Genomic DNA, 19,505 nt, shown 5'->3' with positions numbered 1-19,505 from the left:
TGTTTAAAGGTATCATGACCACTGCAGGTATTTTGCAAGCAGAATAGTGCATGTTTCTTTAGTATTACTTGCCAAGTACAGTAAAACTCCAATAGTCCGGCATCCAATTATACGGCACTCCCGATAGTCCGGCATCAAAATGGCAAGAGCCTAGTGAGCGAGCTTCGGCAAAAAACGGGTCACAAGATATCAGATGCAGCAGCTGAACTGAGTGAAACCGGATGGGACTGAGTCAGTCTGCCACAGGCATTGTGTGACACTGGACAGTACTTGTGCTACAATAAAAAGGGTTAAAAACACTTTACATACACTGTGTGTGTGCATAAAAAAAAAAATAAATAAATAACTAAATAAATAAATAAATAAATCACCACCTAGGTCCCAAAGGTTCCGGATTATCGGAAGTCTACTGTAGTAATATGTATTGGACATCATAAGAGAGCAATGGTCATGACTCCGTACTCTGGTTTAATTTCATTTTGAGTCCAACCGAACTGCCATTTACATCATTACAGGTTGACTCTGACTCATAATCCCTATTTGGATTGTGCTTGTTTTCAGGGAGCATAAATTAAATCAGAAAAAGGCACTCATTTGTTTGCACACAAGCAGTTCCTTTTATGTGTGCTTCTCCAGTGTCTTGCTGTGTCTAGCTATTGTCAGTATTTATCTGACTCTTCTTTGAATGTGCAACACACACATTTTTATTGTTTTTAAGTAAGTAATGATACAGTATGAACATTGTTCTGTGCCATCCTCCCACTCCATCTGAAGGCCAACCTGATCTAACAGTACATACCTTTACATTGCCCTGTATGAATGGCAACCATTATGGGTACTTCTCATGCAGAAGAGAAAAAAGTCTTTCTAAAAGCAAAGAACATGGATTAAAATAGAACATTTTCCCTCCTAAAGAAACTTTGTATTTCATATGAGAAATGTGTGACACCAAGCAGCCCAATACATCATTGTTAAGTTTTCTCTTTATTATAGAATGGACTCCTATATTTAGTTGGCTCCGATTTCTTTTAAGTCCATTGTGTACATGGCAGCCTTAGTTTGACTCCTGCAGCCTCGTCTGGAAGAAGAATAGAAGAGATTTTTTCAACTGGATGACACTTTGTAATATTTGTGGCTATACCATTTTTCAGATTGAAACCATCACTTACAAGGAAGGTCATCATTGTACAATACCAGTTCCCTTCCTGACAGGGAGCTTTACAAATTAAACTGTAATAATGCCACAGTCATTTTTAAAAACACATCAACTGTTCGTAACTATTTAGAGTTATTTAAATATTATTTTGGTATGTGTCTGATGGCCACATATTCCACAACTGTGGAAAAAAAGAAAAGCAAATCCAGTAAAACCCCAAACAAGGTTCTTCCTTTGAATTTCCTCTGCATATTCTCCTCTAAGAAGAGGAGTCAGTAGACTTGTGCAATGGAAGATACCTGTAAAAGGCAGAAGGCAAACATGTAGATTCAGGTCACTTTGTGGCCGTTCTATAAGTAGCAAGCCTCAATGCACCTCCTAAAAAGCGCAGATGGACAAGCTAAATTTAGATTAATTATTTGGATCTAAATGTGGAGCAGGTCCATTAGCATTCTTTTTAATAATTTCAAATTTACCATTAAAATTAAATATACTTTATGTACAAATCAAATGGAAAATGAATACAATTTGAATGTTCCACATACACACACATCTGGAACCAGTTCCTCAACTAGCTGCAATAGATTTATACCTGTGGATCTGTGGATTTATATACAACTGGACATCACAGTATTTGTTGTGATAGTCTGAGTACCTTCCCCAGACTTGAAGATGAGCTCTGTGTAGATCAAGACTCTTTCTCTTACCACTAGAAGTTGGTCCACTAAAGGATATTCCTTCGCCCATTTGAACCCACAGAAAAGTGTTTCATAATTTCAGTAGAACCACATCACTTTCAAGGAAGTCACAGAAGAGAGCCATGATTTTACCTCACTTACTTAATTTGCATGCAAATCAGAGGCAGAGCGTAGAAAGGATGAATGGACAGAAATCAAACACCAATGTAAAATGTTTGTGTTTACAGTAGGTATCCAGCATGTCTCTTTATAGCTCTAAGTACATTTTAATGTCAAACCCGACTGAGAATATCATTTACTTTTGGATTGTGTATCTGTTTGAGATTACTGGAGAGGCATCAAATACTTGCCATCTTTAGCTGTCCCATGTGCTAGTAGTCTTGGAACATTCACTCTTAAAATTCCTAATGAATGCATACTGGTGTGAAAATGCCATTTTTCATTGTGTGGGTCATTAGGTTTTCAGATTGTTGCCACATTTTGCATTATAGTATCTCCATCAAGGACTTCAAACATTACCATGTTAAACCTTACAACCACCCTACTATATAGATTTCATCAATATTACAATGTCTTTTTTTCCTCTACATGAGGGAAAGTGATGCACAGATTAAATATTTGTATTCGCTACACAAACAGATTGTAGCATATGAAGAAAAATGTGAACCTCTTAAATAAAAAAATATTAGGTTTGGAATGGACCTTGAGAAATCATCAAGTTCAGCTCCCTGTGCTGAGACCAAACATGGGAGCCTCAAAGTTGCAACCACTGTTAGTCCTGCGCTGCCCTGCTATATAGAGAGAGATAGTAAATAGATTTGAATGGGAAAAGAACATAATGGGAAAGCAAACATTTGAATGGGAAAAGAACGTCATCTATTCTATTGCCCTAAAAATCTCAAAACAAATCTATTTCCAGTTTCAAATAAACATGGTTATTTCCTTCTTCTCCTCTCCCACTCTTCCCAATCTATTCTGCACTTCTGGGCCCTCTGCATATCCAGATTTCAGCCTTCGTGAAACAGACCTGCCAAATTGAAAACATTGTTTATAGAGGAAGAGAGTTTTTGGGGAGGTGCTTTCTTGGTTGTGTTTCTTTGTTTGTTTGTTTTAAACATTAAACAAAAGAGCCTGGAAGAGAAAATATTGAAATTCTCACAAGCATCATATTTTTCAACCCAATTTGCAGATCCAAGAAGTAATTCATACTTTGGATACTTTTCAAATAAGTATCAAAGCTTTCAGATGCCTATTTAAACTGAACTGAATCTTGAAACCTTTTAAAGTGTGCTTCCATTCCCAAAAATATCTATGTCAGAATGTCATCTTGTTACTTAACTGACTGCTTCCTTGTTTATATGTTTATTCTATAGAAGACAAAAATGTGCTTTTACTGTCTTTCTCTTATTAGCAGTCCAAAACCACTGCAACTGAGTTAACTTAATTCTCTTCCTTTCCCCACATCACTAGATTTATTAACTAAATTCCAAATGAAGATAACGGGGTTGCCACTCATCAGAAACTCAGTAGCTACTATCTCTGCCACTGGAATGTAATATGGGCAAAAATAGTAATTAGTCATCTAAGTGTTACCAAGTCATTTAAGAGTCTGGGAAAAGTAGGTACTAAGTAGACAGCAGCCTGCAGGAAGCATCTCTTACAGTACAGTAGGTTCTTTAAACTAAGCTAGAGAACCTGCAGGGTGCTAATAAATTGGGTACAATAATACATTTTGCTTGTAATTAGATGTTTGTTCAGAAACCACATTAAACAACTGCATCAAAGGCGGCGATAATGTACATGTCTTTATTTGGCACTGGATTATTGTGTCCAGTTCTGGGCCCCCCACTACAGACAGGATGTGGACACATTAGAGAGGGTCCAGAGCAGGGCAACCAAAATGATTAGGGGGCTGGAACACATGATCTAGAAGGAGAGGCTGAGGGATTTGGGCTTCTTTAGTCTGCAGAAGAGAAAAGTAAGGAAAGAGGGGGAAATTGACAGCAACTTCCTGAAGGGAGGTTCAAAAGGGGATGGAGAGAAGCTGTTCTCAATAGTGACGGATGGCAGAACAAGGAGCAATGGTCTCAAGTTACAGTGGTGGAGGTCTAGGTTGGATATTAGGAAAAACTATTTCACTAGGAGGGTGGTGAAGTACTGGAATGGGTTACCTAGTGAGGTGGTGGTATCGCCATCCCTAGAGATTTTTAAGTCTTGGCTTGACAAAGCCCTGGCTAGGATGATTTAGTTGGGATTGGTCCTGCTTTGGGCAGGGGGCTAGACTTGATGACCTCCTGAAGTCTCTTCCAGCCCTAGGATTTTATGATGTCAGTGGGGTCTGAAAGATGAGAAAATTTAAATTACACTGAGCCCAGCCACCTCCCACCTCTGTCAGAAGTAGCACAAATTTTAATTAGCTGCATGGTCAATGTGTAAAGCTAAGTGATGTCTGTTCACACTTTTAAATTTTTTAGATAAAATGGGGTTCTGAAAGATAAAATAATGACTGACTGCTTATCTCCTCATCCTAAAAACTTTCCTGGCACCATGCATACCAGTAAATTTCTCTTTTAGGTAGATATAATTTTTTAACAATTTATATTAAAATGTTAAACTTCTATTTATAATTAAGCATGTAAAAGAGATGCCAAAATGCAATAACCCAAAGAGACATATTAGAAAATAGGATGTGTCAAATTCAGTACTTCTCAAGCACACATAAGATGTCAAGGAGACTTTGTTTTCATCTGAATGTATGCATGGTAACCCATTAAGAGCTTCAACACTCAGTAGGAGAATTGCACTGATGACAGGTTGTGCACTGTTCGGTTACTGGAGCTGAATGTATGACTTACACAGCTTTACACTGCACAGTGAAGCCATAATTCACAACTGTAATTTAGATGATATAAAGTGGTCAATAGATTTTTGGCTAGCTTTAGGATATTTTGATGTGTATTTGTGGTCTCAGTGTTCTAGTGCCCATATCAATAATCCACCATGCAGTCCTAATTGGGAGATCAAGTATGGAATATTTACGCACATCCTTCATTCTGATCTTAGTATTAATCAGGTGTGTCCACTTTGAAGTGAATGGTAAAAGCAGGTGTTTCCACTTGGAATGGTAAAAGCAGTATGAATTAGTTCAGATAGTGCAAGACCTTCTGAACAAAACACTGAAGGATAAATGTAAATATTATTTGCCATTCTCTGGAAATTAAAGAGAAAAAAAAGGCTGTAAGTGATTTAGTCAGGGACTCTTGTATTTACTTTCCCGAGGATTTATTGAGATTATTTCTCTTCTTACACTAGTCAAGGGAAATTCCACTGGAGTTCAACATTATTTGGATTGACACCTGTCAATCAGATAAAAATCTTGCCAAAGGGTTAACATTTTTTCCTAAATGAAAAAAAAAAGAGTGCATAAGGAGAACCAAGACTCAATACTTATCTCTCATAACACATTTGTCCAGGCTATGTTTCAATCTGGTCAAATTCTCATAAATTAAAATAAAGAAATCTGTCTCCATGCCATTTGCTGGCATTCTACATAAAGGATGGTAAAACTGGTTCAAATACAGTGGAAACTGAACTAAAACTTTTTTTTTTAATTTGGAAGTCATTCCCGTTAACTTAAAGGAACAGAATTATAACTTGGCTTCAGTCCAGGGCTGATGTACTGACAAAAAAATTGTAATTGAGATATTTCCCTACTAGATTTAAATCAGACAGTACCAGGAATTTTTTTCCTACCAAACTTTGGTCCCACTTCCACAGACCCCAAAACTTGGGATGATTTGGATAAGCATCAGAGAAACATCAGAATAATCCACATGATTGCCTCTGCATGCAACATGTTATGCTCCATTTCTTCTCACAATCTCCATTGCATGATGCACAATTCTGTGAGTGGGAAGACCTCAAAGTGCACACACAGCTGACAGCAGAATTCCATGTTCACGTTATTTCAGAGAGATATATGGCATGTCTCATTTAAATTATGCACCAATCCAAGACAAGTATCACATAAGTTAAGGTAACACAGGGCCCTTCAGAGGAAAACATATTCCTCTCCCTAAGACCATGACCATCTGTCAATTTAGATTAATCACACTGAGTTAACTTCTCTATCATATATATCTCAGAAACACAGGGCCTCATCCAAAAACCACTGAAATCAGTAGAAGTCTTCCCATTAACTTCAACAGTCTTTGGATCCAGTCCCAGAGTGAAGACACAGAAAAGACTGACATATACCAGCATGGACCTGATTTTCCATTGCTGTGAGCCATTTTTGTTTTTAATCAGATTTCTCAACTCTTCCCAGTCACAGAGCTTTACACTTCCTCTACACCTGCAGACATTCTGCTTAGTTCTCCGCTGCCCTGCAGCTCGTGTATGCATTTAGATCAATGCAAAGTGGATAGGAAATGGTATCAAATTGGAATGATAGCATTTCCCATCTAGTTTGCACTGGTGCAATCGACTAGGCAAGAACCTGATTACAGCAAAGAGTCTGGATTCCTTTGTACAAATGTGAATAGCTACATGAGGTACACATCAGTGAAGTATTCTGTGTCCCATCTCTGCCTCTGATGTCTGATTTCTTTCAATCATCTCAGGAGTTGAAAAATCAGGTTTGACAATTAAGCGATTAACAATACAACTGGCAGGATTTCAGTTGTTTTTAAGATGCAACTTTCTGATGCTGACTCAGCATTCGGGAAAAATTATAGCCAGTCCTGGAAAGGTAAGCATTCTATCCCTAGGAACTTGTGTTGTTTGACATTTCCTTCTACTGCCTCCCATAAAACATTTTTACTGTGACCTAAAAGGATTACTGCTCATGTTAGGAGAATAAATTAGTCTCAATCATAATTTTATCCTTTGCCATTCTGATGGTGTGCAACTCTGCATTACATTTTTATGCAGTTAACATTCTCTTCTCAAGAAAACTAAGAAGCTATGAAAATACATGATCCACAATAACATTTCTATAATCTTTTCTCTACACCGCAAACTTAAGTTAAGCTGAAACTCAAACTTTGGCCTATTTCCAAATCATACTAAATATTTTATCTTAGATACTAATGTACAGAGAATTAAGATGGTCCTGAAAGAATCCAGAACGATGCCATTGTTTAACAGAAAACACACATTGAAAGGAATTTTTAAGAGCTTCTATTTACACGATAATTAATTCCTAGCAGTCTGCATTGCAGTCTTATAAATAAGTGGATGCTAATAAGCCAAGCAGAAAGACTCTGCTTATTAAAATACAAATGAGATATTCCTTACGCTTATACATGTGTAAGTACAATTAATATTATATGCCCAACTGAAAACAAAAATTGCTTTAGCTAACAAACCATTGCAATGCAATCAAACGTGATACCAAATGCAATTGTAAGAGATCTTTTGGGGAATCACAGCAATTATTTTAATACTGAACATTTCCCCTCTACACACACTATTCCTTCTTCAAAAGCCCCTGAAATCCAAAAGAATAATTGGACCATTACAACTGACAAAAAAAAAAAAAATCTTCCTTTCAAAGGCTCAAGAAATTCAGAGTAATAGCTGATGAGGTTTGGTCTGTTTAGCAGTACTGGTTTGTACTTCTGATGGCTGCATTAATTCAAACTCATTTATAAGTACAGTTTTTGTTTCTCCAGTTCTATGTTCAACTAGGGAATGCTGTGCTGCTGGGAGTAAAGGAAATGGAGTATGGCAGTGAATTAAGTGGGCTTTTGCCCCCCCTTTTTCTTGTTATGCTTCTGAAGTTCAATATTTTGGATTCTTCTTTATAGTGGTCTCGTAAGTCTCTAAGAGACGTAACACTTTTATAAGCAGTATGTTGTATTTTAGGGCCTTAAAGATAACTGCAAATCAGATCTATTTTAATTGGCATTGCATTTAATCAGAAAATGTATACATATGTATAAATTGCAAACCTATATTTAATGAAAGCTGCCCTTCTTTACTCCAGAAAATATCCAGGATCTCTAATATGCCTTTTGAAACGTAAAGGAACCTTTTCAGTAATTATTCCCATTACCCCACTGTTAAATTATTGATGGAAGGTATTAAGAAGTTATTAGACTCTTTATAATATTAAAACACTAAAGCATTCATGTTAAAAATGGATCTTGGAAAGAAATTCTGTAAAAAAAAAAAATCCTTTCGTTTCTATTGAACTTACGATTTCAAAACACTCCTGTGTAATAAAGGTTTATTGGCAATATGCCTCCATCTTAGTAAGTTGTACTTACATAGAGTAAAATTCACTCCACATAAATCCAGAGTGGTTCTGCCTACTGCCCACTGAAGCCAATAGAAATATCCACTGATTTTAGCGGGCTCTGGATAAACTTCAGAGAGCCTGGAGTCCCAGGAGGTAAGATCCACCTTCAGAACCAAGATGCTGCGCTTCTCATGCAGCCCATCCATGTTAGGGTTGCCAAGGTGTCCGGTATTTTCTCCTCCTGTCCGGTAAAAAAATTCAGAGAATACTGGACACCTGAGATGTCCGGTATTTTCTAAATTTTTCCCCAGACAGGAGGCGAAAATGTCGGGCACCTGGCAACTCTACAAACACTCAGTGCCCGGCCTCCGCCCCCCCCCAAACTTTTCCCCCCAGCCCCCAACACCAGCCCCCATGCTTACCTGGTTCCACAAGGCTGCCGGCACAAACTGGCTGCTGGCCAAAAGACCTAGGGGAAGCAATGACTCCCTGGGTCTTAATGCTCAACTTCTCCCCTGTTCCTATCCCTGCACTCACTCTTAAAGGAGACATGCTGTTTTAATGCTGGGTGTTTTTTTTTTCTTTTTTGCTCAACAACTTTGGTCTCCCCCACCCCCTTTTTTCCCCTTCAACAGAATTTTTTCCCTAGTGTTGTTTTGTTTTCTTTGGGGGGGGGGGAGGTTCAGTATTTTTGTTTCAACCATCTGACAACCCTAGTCCATGTGCTATTCCATGCCAAGGGCTGGAACAGTGACTGCCAGAGCTATCTTGTTCTTAAGACAGTCCAAGGCAAATGCCCCGGGCCTCGCACTATGGGAGACCCTACGCTTCAGGGCAAGGTGGTCTGGGGCACAAAAAAGTTGCTTGGCATTGGTAGCTGGGGTCCGGGCCAATGTTCCCTCTATTTTTTAATATTTTTATGTGCACCGAGGCGTGTGTGAATGTGCACCACCAGTAGAAACACGTGCTTCCAGCTCTGGGCATTCGGCTAATCAGTTGGGTGGCATTTGAATCTCACTGGGCAGCTGTCCAAGCACATAGCTTGAGGGAACACTGGTCAGGCCCACCCTTGCACTCACTGGCGGTGGCAGGAAGCAGAACAACTTAGCCCCAACCTGCCTCACTCCACTGGCTACCAGCATTGCATGGGGGAGAAGTTTGGGGGGAAGGGATGAAAGGGAGGCAGGAAGAGGGAGAACAGAGGTTGGAAGAGGTGAGGCAAGTAGAGATTGGGAGGAAGGGGCAGAATGGAGACAGGGTCAGAAGTGTAACAGGGTTGTAAAGAGGAAGGGAGGATAAGGGCTCGGGTTAGTGGTGGGGTTGTCCCAGAACTGCCCCCACCCAGAGACAGCCCTGATTGCCAAAGCTCCTCTGTGCCTGTTACAAAGAGTATTAGAGAGATCCGATCTGTGTAATGCCCTAATTTATATACACATGCTTAATTTTAATCATATAAATCCACTAAATTCAATATGCCAGCCCTGTGCTCCAGGTGTGAAGTTGACACAAAATACATACAGTCACAATTAATTTATATTCGGTGCACTACATTCAATTAATCATTTTCTAAATTTTAACACTTATGAGACTTTGCTCACTTCACCAAATCACTAGAGGATGATGTAGAGTTCAGTTTGTGTCTATGATACTATATAATATACATTTATTGAATAATAAATAGCTCCCCAGAGGGAGTGTATTTAAGGAAAATTCAAGAGGTAAGTATGTCAGGAGAATAGAGTGTGCAATGCTGACACATACTCATTACAGCTTCCGGGAAATTACTGAGCCTAAAATGTTTTGGAGTCTGTACGTGTTGTCTCAACCTTGCATACCAAAACCCCATGCTCAATTTAGTGGAAGGGCTCTTCCTTCCGGGCTCTTACTACAGTTCAAAAGTGGAAGCCCCACAGGGAACACAGGCCAGGAGGGGACCGGACCTGTGCTCCCTGTGGCACCTGAGCCTTTGAAATGTACAAAAGCCCTGCTGAAGCCTCTCAGGGAGCAGAAGCCCCACAGAGAGCACGGGGCTTCTGCTTTTGAAATGTACAAGAGCCCCCGTGGGTCTCTTGTACATTTCGAAAGCAGAATCGCAGCAGAAGCAGCACTAGCGGAGACTGCTTCAGTCCCTGCTTGCACGGTTTCCCACAGTGCCTCTACTTCCCCTGCCCCCGTGGAGACAGTGCTGGGGGAATGAGCTTTTAAGTTGGCTTCCCCCAGCACAGGCTTGTCCTCTGCCCCCTTGCTGCCTTTCTCTGATAGAGGCAGCAAAGGGCGGAAGCGACTAGTCGACTATCCGATAAGCATAAGCTAGTCGCTTACATCCCTAGCTCAAAGTCCAACCGAACATCACATTTGGGTGCAGGAAGGGATTTTCCCAGGGGATCAGATTGGCAGTGGTTGATGAGGGATTCGCCTTCCTCTGCAGCATGGGGCATAGATCACTTGCAGGTTTAAACAAGCATAAATGATGGACTCTCTGTAACTTTAAATCATGCTTTGAGGACTCCAGTAACTCAGCCAGACGTCGGGGGCCATTACAGGAGGGTTTTCAGCACAATGTTAAGGAAATCAGACTAGATCATAGTGGTCCCTTCTCGCCTTAAAGTCTATGAATCTATGAGTTATGTGAACACAGAATGCAGATTTGTGCCTTTACGGCTTGTTTCAAAGAACACTGACATCAGTGGAAATACCATTTCTGAATTCAGTGGACAATCATTGGGTCTCAATGTTGTAGAATCAGATGTTCCCTCTGCAATATCAAACTTAACCCTCTGCTTCAAGTTGTTCCTTACAGACTCCAACTTGCTGAAAACCTAACCTTATCTATTTGTATACATATTTTTTAAACAACTTTAGGCCATGTCACCCTCTACTTACTCCACAGTCTCCATTTTCTTAAGCAGTAGGACCGATTGTAATCCAACGTATACCACCATGCAATCCCAGCAAAGTCAAAGTCTTGTGTCAAAAACTTCCATATCTGAAGTAAGTTAGCTCTTATACCTGGTGCAGCCCTAAATAGTCACTTTAGAGTAGTTTGTTTGGACAAACCCGAATCATAACTTTCAAGGAGTTCAGTGATAAATGTAATTAATGCATGTCCTCTGGAATGGTGGCTGAAGCATAAAGGAGCAAATGAATATTTAGCATGTCTGGCACAGAAGTGCCATGTGGACCTCTGTTCTTACTTTAAACCAATTTCTCCCGCCTCTGCATTTCCTCCTATATCTGCGTTTCCGCAATAAAAGTTATGTATGAGACATATCCAGCCCACTTAATTAGCCTCATTAGCACAGGTGCTACAATAGACAGGTACTTCTTTTGCCATATCTATATCTCTTGGTTTCTGTTATTTCCACTCCAATTCATCTGATGAAGTGGGTTTTACCCAGGAACGCTTATGATTCTACATATTTTGGATCGTCACTAAGGAGCCACAGGACTGCGCATTATTTTCAGGTGACAATGCAAATAAGAAGCAGGTATCATTATCTCCCATAATTGCTTCCCTTAGCCATTGCCAGAACAAGAAGTAGGACCAAATGGACTTGGGGACATTGTTTTGTTTTGTTTCTGACTGAAGTTACTTAAAAAAAAAATCTTCATTTGTAATTTGCACTTTCATGATGAAGAGATTGAACTACACTACTTGTCTAAGGTGAACCGAAAAATACTATTTCTTTTGTTTATCGTTTTTACAGTACAGGTTGAAACTCTCTCAACCAGGATTCTCTGGTCCAGCTACATCCATGGTCTGGCATGGATGTGTCAAAACTAGAGAGTCCTGGTGGAGGGCCAGCAACATGGATCCCTTCAGGACCAGCAGGGCAGTGGACAGCCTACAGTGAGCTGATGGCAGGGCTGCCCAGCATGTGGCAGTGAGGCTGCCAGTCAAGGTTGGGAGAACTGGCACAAGGCTGCCCAGCGGGAGCTGCAGCAGGGAGTCATGGTAGCTTGGTGAGGCAGGAAGCCGCAGTGCGCAGCAACCCAGCAGATCCTGGAGCCCCAGCACACGGCTACCCTATGCAGAATGTACGGGATTCGGAGCCCTAGCGCAGCATGCATGGCTGACCTACAGGACCCAAAGCTACGGCAGTGATGGCTTCCCAATGGGGTCAGCAGGGCAATGGGACCAGCAGGAGGCGGGGAGCTAGCTGGGGCCAGGTGGGACAGTGGCAAGGGTATGGAAATGGCTTCCCTTGGTCCAGCAAAATCCCTCATCTGGAACCAGTCAGGTCCTAATGGTGCTGGACCAGGGAGGTTCAAACTGTACAAATATTTTAATCAAACATGATATAAAGTGAGCATGCTTTGGGTCTTGCTCTGTGTTTAGCTTTGTGTGGGAACTGAAATACAGTGAAAGCTTTATTATTCAGCACTTATGGGGAATACTGGTTGCCAGTTAATTGAATGTGCTGCATGCTTAAGCAAAGCGTTAGGCAGCTCAAGGCAGGCTGAGGGAGAAGGAGGCACCTGTTGATGACATCATCTTGAAGTGCCACAATGCTGGTTAAAGTTTTCCAGTTAAAGTGCTGGATAGCAAAAGCTTTCACGGTAAAATACATTTGAGATAGTTGATATCCCTAACGTGTGTTTGTGTAAATGTGTAGCTGCTGGATTTTTTTAGTGGTTACACATTTACATTCAGGATAGTTGGGGGAGGCAGGAGTTGTCCTCACAGGGAGCCGACGTTTAAGTCTCCCCCACTGCCTTTAATAAAGAGGCAACTGCACAGGGTGCAGGCAGCCCCATGGGAGTCGATACTCCCCACCTCCTGTTGGTCTCGCTGCCCTGCCCTGCTGATCCCATTGGCCAGCCATTGCTGCCATGGCTCTGGGTCCCGTAGGGCAGCTATGCGTGCCACACTAGCGCTCCGGGTCCTGTAGAGCAGCTGTGCATGCTGCACTAAGGCTCCAGGTCCCAGAGGGCAGCCGCGTGCTGGGAGGCAGCAGCGAGGTGGACAGGGGGAGATGGAGAGGGCAGCTTGGCAGGAGCCAATATGTGCGAGGAGCCAGGTTGAAAGCGGGTTTCCTGTGTGTACCATCTCCCACCTTCCTTCCCTCCCCTGCATGCTGCAGTCTCTCTATCAGAGGCAGTAGAGTGGGGGGCAGGTGGCTTCACAGGAGCCGGGGCTCCTGGGGAGCTGACTTTTAAGCCAACTGCCCCCTGAGCACCAGCTCCTGCATGTCCTGCCTCCACACAGCTGCCTCAGTGGGAAGCAGCAAGGGGGGGGACAGGCGACTCCACAGAGCTGGCTTAAAAGTGGGCGTATTGGCTTCCGCCTGTCACCCACACACATACACACTCTGCTGGCTCTGATACAGAGGCAGCAGTACAGGGGGTGAAGGAAGCTCTGCGGGAGCCAAGCCAGTATGCAGAGGGAGCCAGCTTGAAAGCCGGCTTCCTGCATGTACCGGCTCCTGCCTGTACCTCTCATACCCTGTGCTGATGCCTCTCATTCATTAAGCTGGCTCCCCCCAGCACTGGCTCCTGCCTCACCTCCACTCCCCACTGCCGCCACCCCCATGCTGCTGCATCAGTAGGAAGTAACAGGGAGCTGAGGGGGCAGGTATCTCTCCAGAAACTGGTACATGCTGTGAGCTAGCTTAGAACCCAGCTCCACCCTCCCACTCCCCACTTGCTGCAGGGAGGAGGGGGGTGTGCTAAGTCATTAGGATTAACCAATAAGACTTATAGGATAATCATGTAAATAACTACAAGCTAACATCCCTAATTTGAAAATGTAGATAAAAAAACCATACACAAACATTGAATACATTTCAATTGTTATTCTATTGTATAACTGTGATTAAAAATGGCAATTCATCACTATTTTGAATCACGGTTAATTTTTGAGATAATTTTCTGAGTTAACTGTGATTAATCAACAGCTCTATTAAAAAAAAACTTTCTTGCTCCCACCTTAGTATATTTTACACACTTTTATTGTGTAAATGTGCACAAAAATTTCCACACAGAGCAAGTTGCTACAACAGATGCTCTGACTCTTTCCTAATGGCACACATCTTTTACACCTTTACACAGACATCAGAATTTACATATGTCACAGCTTTAGCCTTTCTCCCCCAAACTTCTTCCACTGAAATCAGTCCATAGAGTCACTCTGTAAGAGTGAGCCTCCCATGTTATACTGTATTTTTTAACTTGTTTTTTTTTTCCCCTCTCCAAAAACCTGCAGGCTATCACTGCACTGCAATATGGCTGTCAAGATCATTGCTGATTGTGAGCTAATTAAAATCAGCAATAGACTGTGTCCAAAAAAGCTTGTTTCTCTTATGACTCATATATACTGTGCTGAAGGAGCTTTTTATTTATCACCCAAACTCAAACTCCATCAAACAAGGGAAGCAGGTTCATTCAATATGCAACCACGAGCCAACAAGAAGCATAGCCCACTGAAAACCTTCTATGATACCGCTTCTGTTCTCAAAACAGTCATTAGGAGAATGAATCTTGCAGTGAAAAGTAAAGTTTATCAAATAGATCTGTGTGCAAGTTAATTTGATCAGACATTTTCTAAAAAGTAGGGCAGAAAAGAAGAAAGATTACTTCTGGCTAAAATGGAACAAATTAAATTATATGAAGCTTAAATACATTTATTCTAAATTTAATTGCATAACCTAAGGTCAAGGTTATTATAGTCTGCACAGTGTTCTCATCCTAACTCAAAACAGTAAAGCACAAGCTTTCTTTGCAGCTACTTTATTACAAATCCAACTGCAGACTCTTTCAGACTGTAAGATATGCACAGACTGTGATTACCTTAACTCTATAACTCCAGCCACAGCCTGCGCTGTGCATTAATATGAAATTACATTTCAAAAATTACTCTGAGATCTCTCCCTGGCGATGAATTCTGATGAGAGCAGAAGCTTCCCTGAAGGGAGTACGCCAATCTGTGTCTTTTATACCGAACGTGAAGGATAAAAGAAATAAAGCAAAAGCAGACCCTAGTGCCAGGTGGCACAAGTGCATACCACAATAGTAAAATGGTGCATGATCAAACATAGTACCTAAAATTACCCACACCCTTGTGCACTGAGGCCACCAGCACTGCAGACGGGTTGCCCATTACAGATCCAGGATCTAAATTTGGCCTGGTCCTAATTTCTTTTTTAACCTCTTTGTATCAACACGTACATGGAACACTGGTTTAAAGAATGAAAGAATGATGGCTCCATCAAATGGGGGGTCATGTTTTTAATTGTGTGGGTTTATCTTGCTAGTAGATGTATACACACAGTATTGGCGCCTTACCAATTGGCAAAGGGTTGTGTAGGAATAAAAAATCCAACTGGTTAGGATGATGTGGGAGGAAAGATCATTAGAAGTGTCTTTGCTGGAAATTATCTGCCCCATCAGCTAGTATTTTTTAGGTGAAGAAGAAATCAACTTCTATAGCTAGTAGCTATCAATCAGCCTCAGAGATCCCCTCACCTGGTGTATCCTGGGGGCATCCTGAAGTCACTAGAAGGTTTGTGCATTCAATTGTTTTCAGACTAGACGCAAATAGTCCATGAATGCACCTGGGGAACGCTACTCTTTAGAGTAGCATTATGGGACATAACTGCCACCACATGACATGAATGAGCTGATTGGGAAAAGGCACAGTTGGAAAATGTCCAAAACATCAACATTCTGAATTTATGATGAATAAAGCAAAGAGATATCACATTCTTGTTCAACAGCTTGGCACAGAGGTTAAGTTCCTGACTGAAAGTGACTGAAATCAATGGGGTTCTAGGCCCTACCAAATTCATGACCATGAAAAATGAGTCATGGACTGTGAAATCTGATCTCCCCATTGAAGTCTGGCACAGCCCAGGGCAGGCTCCAGTTGCTAGTCCCAGCTGGGGATGGGGAAGGATGGTATTTCCTCTTCTCCTGCAGGGGTGCTCTTGGGGTGGGTTAGACCCACCTTCAGGATTTCCCTTGCTTGCAGGAAGCTCCCCAGTGACAGATGTCACTCCTCCCACCCCCAATGTGGAGAGGCTTCAGCTCCAACTGCTGCTGTAGCACTGGCATTAGAGCTGGACTCCCGACCAGCAACCTTCCTCCCAGAGGCTACATCTATCCTGCAGGCTTCTTTTGGAAGAAGCTTTTCCAGAGGAGATCTTCTGGAAAAACTTCTTCCAAAAGAGAGCATCCACACTGAATGGACACTATCTCGTATTTCTTCCGAAAGAACTCCCTTTTCCCCATCCACACACGCCTTTTTCTGATGAGCTCTTTCGGAAAAAAGGCTTCTTCCTCGCAGAAAAAGGTTTACCAATGTCGGAAAATCTCCTCTGTTCTTTCAAAAGAACATGATTGCAGTGTGGACGTAAGTGAAGCTTTAAAAAAAAAAAAAAACAGCCATTTTTCCAAAAAATCTCTGTAGTGTAGACAGCGCTTGACTAGCCAGCTCTGAAGGCAGTTCTACCTGCCAGAAGCAGGGCAGAAATGAGGGTGGCAATACCACAACTCCCACCTACAAGAGCTTTGGGACTCTCCCACCCTGACCACCCTTTGCATTGAGACCACAATTGGTTACAATACTGAATTGAGTTTTAAGTAACTTCTCACTTTACGGAACCTGTTCTCTGACTGGGAGCCAGAACCTGGAATGCAGTAAAGGGGGACTATGCAATTTCTTTTTTCTAGCTTTTTGATAACTGGTTCAAGGGATCAGGAGCACAGTTTTGTGATTGGTGAGTGAATCTAAATATAGCATTAGCCATAAGTTTGGAGCAAATGTTCTTTCCTTTTTGCAACCTTCCCTACCCATGCCATTTTCAGGGTGGGCTCAGGACATTTCACTGACTTACAGAAACTGATTTAATACTTCAAAGCAAATTAATACATCTAACACACTGATTCTTTCTACCAGGCCAAATCCATGCTTTTAGAGGATGAGGTCCCTGCTAAAACACTTATGTTGAGATGTTAAAGTTGAAAAAAAGAGAGTGGCAACTGTAAAGTGGGAAATATTTGAAAAGACTGATGAAGGGAAAGGTGAAAACTTACCCCAAACTCATCTCTCCACTGATGTGATGCTTGAAATATCTCTGCTTCTGTTGCAAGGCGCTGAGGAAAAAAACAGACAAGACATCCATCAATACTTTTCTTAATAAAATAATGTTTGTAAATAATGGGCATTATCACAATATCTATTTTTCTAGCCCTAACAACAGCTACCTGCGTACCTGTTCTATTAATATAACAATTGATGTCCAAGGCATTAGCCAGGTTCCAATGTCAGTAGTTTCTTAAATGTCTTTTCTTTTTCTTTTTTTTTCTTTTTGTGTGTGTGTGTGTGGGGGGGGGGGGACGTAAGTTAATGAATAAGTATGTGAGATCAGACTTTTAAAGGGGCCCATCTGCAATTTGGAATTACTTAATCAACTGGATTCTCCGTTGCACATCCAGTTGAAGCCACATGGTAATGATCAAGAGACTCATACAAAGCCCAAGAAATAATAATTTACTTAGATTGTTCACCCTGCAGTAGTGTTTGAAACAGATAATAAGCAGTTTCTTCACCCTTGGAGCAGGACACTGGGCTAAGGAACATAGACATTGTCACACTTGATATTAATGATCTGCTTCATCTTTTCTTGGCTGCTAGCTCAGGATGTTGACTTGGAAACCTCTTTGAAATAGCAATTGCTGTTCAAGTCATTTTCATTGGCTTAATACAAATTAGTTTTGCATGCCTTTGTTTGTAATCCATCACTATGTTGTCACAGATATTACAAGATCTTCTGAAATATTAGATGTCATGACATGATTAAGCTGTGTCCCTCATAGGTCCTACCTGTGTTTCATCTTCTTTCCTGCCTATTCACTGTAAAACTTGTCTCCCTCACCAACAGAAGTTGGTCCAATAAAATATATTACCTTAGCCCTCTTGTCTCTCTAATATCCTGGGACCAACACAATCACAACAATACTGCATATTTGCTGTAATTTAGCACCTGAATTGCCCCTCACTAAGTCAAAGAGTACTTCCAACATTTGTGGCAAAACTCCTATCAATCCCATCTCTCTCTGGTGCTCAATTCACATACATATACCTAAAAGGTCAAGCTGAATTCCTCACCAAATTTATTAGGAAACATGGCTGCCCAACTGCAGGGATCTAGGATACTGGCCCCGCTGGCAGCTTTCTGCCAACAGCCCGCAGCCCTGCCAATCTGCAGCACCCCTAGGCACCAGCCCTTCACCAGACCATGGATGTTTCCAGAACAGAGAGTCCCTACTTACAGAGGTTCAACCTGTACTTATGCAAACATAATGCATGATCAGTAGGGCAGACTACAATAGGCTATCAGCTTATTCTCTGTAGCATGAAGATTGACATCCTTGTCATTGTTTTAAATAATGGGCATTCATTAATACTTGTCTTAATATTATAATATTTACTTCTTTCATCTCCTTATTGATATACGTCTATACACAGATTATCTATATAAACATGTTGCCTTTCAATTTCATGATGCAATAAGGGACATGGCATCTATTGTGACATTTGTTATTTTATAATGTACTGGAAGATTTATCTGGTGTTTCTCAGGTCTTTCAGGGGAGAGGGCTGGGAGTGTGGAGGGTGCAGGAGGCAGGGCAAGGGGTAGGCAATGCAGGAGCCATGGCAGGGGGTTGGGAGATGTGAAGGGCTCAGGGACGGAGTGGGGGGATGCAGGAGTCAGAGTAGGGAATGGGGGGGCTCAGGACAGAGGATGGGGGCAAGAGTGGCTGGCGGCTGCTTCCTGGGGCCAGCCAGAAGCTGGTCCCAAAGGATGACCTGGGATGACGGGCTGCGCTGGCCAGCTGGCAGCTGCTCCCTGGGACTGGAGTGCTTGATACACCCCTATGGTCATTCTGGAGTATAACTGTCCCTGCTATCAGAGTCTTCTCTTTCAATTTGATGAAAAACAAGCAGTTTCCATGCACATTCCATTGTCCTGGCACAACTAAATAAACTGACCTTTAAGTTACGATTAGAGGAACTGCATGCCAAATTCGGTGGTTTTCGCTTTTACCACTTTGAGGAGTTACTGAACAGATGCACAGACCGACAGACACTCACTCTCAAATATACATAAGATTCTATCCTTTCTGATTCTTCTTCTACCAAAATATTAGAATCCATCTTATTTATTTATGCATGTTAAAACTCTTCTCGTGGGTAATTCGCGAGCCTTTTCTGGTTCTCCTCTCTAGATATTCCCCTTTTCAGCTATGTTCTGAGATGTGGACCCAAAAAAATAACATTCAATTGAGTAAGGACATATCATATATTCAAAAAATGCCATAATATTTTTGTGTTGTTCCTTTTGCTCACTCGAGCACCATAATCATTATATAGATTGTGGTGCACAATCTGGACATTACTATTCCA

At 41.6% G+C, this 19,505-nt stretch overlaps 1 protein-coding gene across 2 annotated transcripts in view; it reads right to left on the bottom strand.

Moving 5' to 3' along the window:
* Positions 1–19,505, bottom strand: part of CACNA2D1 (calcium voltage-gated channel auxiliary subunit alpha2delta 1) — a 653,332-nt gene that overhangs the window by 344,780 nt on the left and 289,047 nt on the right. For both annotated transcript variants that reach the window (XM_075926367.2, XM_006117144.5), the window contains exon 4: positions 17,132–17,191. In XM_075926367.2, the coding sequence (XP_075782482.1) occupies positions 17,132–17,191 (60 nt within the window). The remainder of the gene's footprint in view (positions 1–17,131; positions 17,192–19,505) is intronic.

The sequence above is a fragment of the Pelodiscus sinensis genome, chromosome 1 (assembly GCF_052426305.1).
Source record: "Pelodiscus sinensis isolate ZL-2025 chromosome 1, ASM5242630v1, whole genome shotgun sequence".
NCBI lineage: Eukaryota > Metazoa > Chordata > Testudines > Trionychidae > Pelodiscus > Pelodiscus sinensis.
This window is presented reverse-complemented; position numbering and strand designations above follow the sequence as displayed.